Consider the following 4,800-nt stretch of genomic DNA (forward strand, 5'->3'; position numbering starts at 1 on the left):
TCAGAGAAGAATATGTTACATAAATATATTCCTTTATATACAAATAGGAAGAAGACCCTAGACACAATATTCGGCCGCACATACATGGGCTACAAGCCCTACAACATTAAATGGTATTTAACTTACTTCAAAATAATTCTATTTTGTAATCTAATGATAGGCCCGAATAATTGGGATAAGCCCCAAACTAGCTAGGCATAATCAGAACTTAAAAACTTAAACCAATTCTACTCTTTCTTACCAACCCAATTTAACTCCCTTTTTGGCTAATTTTGTTCTTGATTAATTAGTGCTCTTACTTACTATAACAAATAATTAACACTAACTAATCAAGAACAAATTGGCCATTAACAAAAGTAGGTGGATAAAGAATTTTCAAAATAATCAGATTTTATTATTTGGTAGGCCTCAAACAAAATAAGTAGGCCTCGAATTACCATAATGAGTAGGCCTCGATCTAGCATGGAAAGTAAAACACATTTTCGTAAAAGTTCTACTCATACCCAAAAACTAGTTTGAAATTTGAACGTGCATTAATCCTAGTATATTTACAAGAGGAACCAAAATAGCAAATGAGATGTATTCGACTGTTCATTCAAAAATGATATCTACCTGTCCCTAAGACTAAAACTATCAAAACAATACCAAAGAATGGGCAATAAAACTCATAAATGAATAATTAACACCCTCTTCAGTTCTACATTTCCCTATTTCAGGAGGAACTGCATTTTTTTTCCTTTAGTTGGGCAGGGAAGGTCTCCACATTGTCACAAGTCAGACAACCATACATCTTCTTCCCACATATCTGATCCAGCGCCCCATTACAGACGATACTCCACCGCCCAAATTAGAGTTCATCTCTTGATGGTGCTTCTTCTAGCTTCTTTCGGAAAAGCGATTCCACTTCTTTGCAAAGATTTTCCATGCCGATCGCGAGATCTCCATCTAACTCATCTGCACTTGATTGGTGCAGCTGTTCCCTCATACGCTCCAGGACACTCTCCAGAGCGCAGAAGTCCTTGAAGTCTAGAGCTTTAGTAGTTCTGAGTTTAATAAGACTCTTAACTGCCATCAGGGCCTGCAATGCATTCTCATAAAAAGTTATATGATAATATAAACACATTCAAATTTACTGAGTGTAGTGAGAAATTCAAGGTTATATGGCCGAATGAGAAAAAAATGAATAGGAGAAAAATGGTTCACTTGAGCAACCGCAATAGTCACTAATGTGTCTTCTGTTCGAAGTGATGATTACTCTAACGGTTATCATTGCAAAAGTTCAAGCATTTAATAGTTTTCATCAAGAAACCATGTTCTGACTAAAAACTTGTAAACAAAAGTAGAACATGAGAAATTGGTTATTTGTGGGAAACAAGTCGACAACTAACCTTCTCCTGCAGATCAAAGTCAGCTGAAGCTACTAGACTAACCACAGATTTCAAAAAGTAACGGCTACTGAAGTATTGTGGCTCTGGTTCACTGGTGCTTTCAATTAATGATTCTGCCAAATCTGCTACAAGGGAAGCAGATTTCTTACGAAGTCTGATATCAATGCTGGAGTTGCTCATTATGTCCTGTAAAAGAGAGGCATCGTTAGTAACTGTATACCAAGATATATTTAAAAGAAATAGCGGTCCTAACTTTCTTACACCGCCGATAATCGTTTACCTGTAGCAGTCTTTCTCCATGACCAGCAAAAAATAGTTCCAGACCGTCTAAACTATTCCTGCTCAGGGAAGAAACAGCATACATTGCTTTTATTCCCTCTTCCACTGAACTTGATTGCACCATCTTCATTAGCTTTAGTAGTGCCCCATGCTGCAAAATCTGAAGCACATTCAAATATTCAGGATCAGTTTATACATGGTAAGAATCTGACTTATGAATGTAGATTATGATTGGCGTTGAATACCACAAGCAGGTGAAATACCAACTTATCAAGGGCATTTATGCTAACATAAAATGGTTTCTCTAGAAGCTCAATATTCTAGAATTATTTACATAAAAAATATGGAGATCTAGGAGTAGACTGACGTCAACAATATGCATTTTGTCTATCGTGAAACACAACTAATGTATGTTAATGTAGAATCAACAAGATAATTATATACTAATATTAAGGGAGCAGATTTATTTTTGCTTGCCTGCTTCTGAACAAAAGGGTTATTTTGACCAGCTTTTCCGAGAATCCAAGCAGAAGTGATCCTTATCTGTAGGTCAGAGTTATCAAGTTCTTGAACGACTGCAGCTATGCCCCCAAGTTTTCCAAGATCTATCAATGGAAAACTCATTAGACAAGTACATCAAAGCTAAACCAGGAGATAGCAAACAGGTGTACAATAAATATTTGCAAATATTCACAGCCAAAAGTAACATTAAAATGTGCTTTTGGTGTCCGAGTAAGTGCATATGACTAAGGTACTAGTCACCGTATTCTCCAAGCTAATTTGGTAAAATTAAAACAAGGAACAAACTTTTTGACATGTTATTATTTGCAAATAGATGGATACAGCAACCTAAGCTCACCGTTTGCATTGTCTATCAGCTCAACAAGATGTAAAAGTTCCTGTAATGCACGGTGGTGATCTTCTGAAGAAAGAGAAGAATTCTTTAAGTCTGCGATAGCTATTTGCATCAACTGTGTATCTGAAGGCATCTTTGAATTCTCCACCCATTCCTACATAATTGAAGATGTTAGCATGAAAAGAGATAAGTTAAGCCTGTGTGTGTTTTGTGCAATAGATGCTGAAAGTGAAACTAGCAAACATATTTGTCCATTGTTCTTTTGCTAAAGCTGTCTGGTTTGATTTGAAGACTCAATGTGACAATGTCCACCTCAGAAAATTTTCAAATTGGGTTGAATCCTGGTTTGAAAACCCATGGAAGATTTGGAATATATTTACTGTGGAATATGCTGGCACATATGGAAACACAGGAAAAAAAATATAGTTGTTGAAAAAGTTAAGCCTGGCGCATTGAATGTATTAAAGCTGTCTGGAAGAGTCTCCAGACTTGGGGATAGAACACTTATAGAGTTGGAATACAACAAGCTCAAGCCTCAAGGTCTTTAATTAAAAAAAAATCTGAAACTAATGCTTCTACCTATACCAAATCAAAGTGGAAATATGGTGCGGTATAGTGCTGTGCAACATTTCTGACATTCAAGGTTCTTCGGGTTTCTTAATCGGACCAGATTGTGCAGAGGCCATAACAGTAAAGGTAGCAGTTGAACGGGCTTCTCAAGTGAACAAATGAAGTCCAGACTCAAAGTGACAGCAAAAAAGTGGTCAGACACATAATAGTCAAGTTCAAAGTTGCTGGTGAAGGGCTAAGTCTGTACTGCAATATCCACAGTCCAAATTTTTTGATTTTGAGAAGTTAATATGTTTTACATGTAAGTAGAAAGCTAAATGGTCAGATCCGATCTATTAACCCCATAATTAAAAATCAAATGCAGAGGATACCAGTATCCACAGTACAAAACCCTAAACCCTCAAATCTGCGAAATTAAATTCCGAAGTCGATTAAAAAACAAAAATAAAAATAAAGAATCTAACCTTTAGTTCCTGTTGACGTATTTCTAACTCATCCGCAGACAGACTTTGAACAGATTGAGCTGCTTCCTTCAATTTTGCAGGATCAGAGTGTCCTATGAAACAAGAAAACAAGGGTTTCATTTTTATCCCAAAAAAAAAGAACTTAAATGGAAAATCAAAAGAGAGGGAAAGAATTACCAATAGCCCAATGTAACATTCCATCTAGAGAAGGGAAACCTCCTCCCCCTTCAATATCAACAACATCATTATCATTATTATCGTTTTCAAATTTAGAATTTGAGATAGTATTATTCTCAATTTCCTTGGCAATCAAACAAGAAGAAAACACGACTAGCAAGAAGATGAATTGGAGAATTATACGAGAAGGTGATGTTATTCTACTTATTAACTTCACCATTTTCCTTGGGGCAGACAGAGAGATGGGAGGAGCCAACAATCTGTCTCTCGAGTTCTTGTGTTTTCTTGGGAACTTTTAAGGTTTCCTTTCTTTTTTGATTTTTAAAGTGTAAGCTCAGCTCCCTTACCCCAGCAGTGCCGCACCACGTCACTACACAAATCTGTAAGCCGTCGGATGAAGATAAATAAGATCGCAACGGTGTTTTACTACGTGTCTTTCGATTTACATGCCAACTGGACTGCAGCGCAACCACGGACTCCACTGCACTTGAAAACAGCCGTCGGCCCAACGCTAAAATTTAGCCTTTAATTTAGAACCTATGAGACACACCGCGTTTTTCGACGGACGAGCACAAAGGCCTCAAACATTGAGATTTGTGGCCGTGGGAGTGAGTCCCTCTGACTGCATCTGTCCGGAGATTTTACGGGATGTAATGGAAAAAATCCCTATATCTCATTACCTTGTTCTTTTTAACACATTCTCACTCACTTCTGATGAAAATCATGAAGACTTGTAAATTACTATGTATACTAGTTTTTCACCCGTTTTTTTGCTTTAGAAGTTTTGTATTCACATTATAAAACTAATTTTGTTATGAAAAATTAACGAAGCTAATTAAGTTTCAATAATAAATATTAATAAAAAGTTTAATAAGCCTATAAACATTCGACAAAACTAATAGAAATCAATGCAACTCCAAACAAACAATTAAAAAATACAATGGTTCTATATGAACTAAGTAAAAACCAACCGTAAAACAATTAAAACCTCCAATTAACCCTCAAAAGGGAAATGATGAACCCTTTTAAAGGAGTGGTGGGTTCCGAACTGGATGTCATGATACTG

The 4,800-nt window shown here is 36.4% G+C and overlaps 1 protein-coding gene across 1 annotated transcript; it reads right to left on the reverse strand.

Annotated features, from left to right (window-relative positions):
* Positions 1-500: 500 nt before the first annotated feature.
* On the reverse strand, positions 501-4,034 carry LOC113271440 (hsp70 nucleotide exchange factor FES1). The gene is made up of 7 exons (XM_026521300.1): positions 3,735-4,034; positions 3,558-3,649; positions 2,527-2,677; positions 2,145-2,272; positions 1,669-1,827; positions 1,389-1,574; positions 501-1,078 (listed from the first exon to the last, which is right to left on the reverse strand). Exons 1-7 carry the CDS (start codon positions 3,952-3,954, stop codon positions 848-850), a joined length of 1,167 nt encoding a protein of 388 aa, XP_026377085.1. The 5' UTR covers positions 3,955-4,034; the 3' UTR covers positions 501-847.
* Between the last annotated feature and the right edge of the window lie 766 nt (positions 4,035-4,800).

This window comes from Papaver somniferum, chromosome 4, assembly GCF_003573695.1.
Source record: "Papaver somniferum cultivar HN1 chromosome 4, ASM357369v1, whole genome shotgun sequence".
Classification (NCBI taxonomy): Eukaryota; Viridiplantae; Streptophyta; class Magnoliopsida; order Ranunculales; family Papaveraceae; genus Papaver; species Papaver somniferum.

Coding starts and splice junctions, on each gene's coding strand:
- LOC113271440 (XM_026521300.1), bottom strand. CDS start 3,954: ATGGTGAAGTTAATAAGTAGAATAACATCACCTTCTCGTATAATTCTC. Junction 3,650..3,734: donor AATGTTACATTGGGCTATTG/GTAATTCTTTCC, acceptor CTTGTTTCATAG/GACACTCTGATCCTGCAAAA. Junction 2,678..3,557: donor TACGTCAACAGGAACTAAAG/GTTAGATTCTTT, acceptor TCAATTATGTAG/GAATGGGTGGAGAATTCAAA.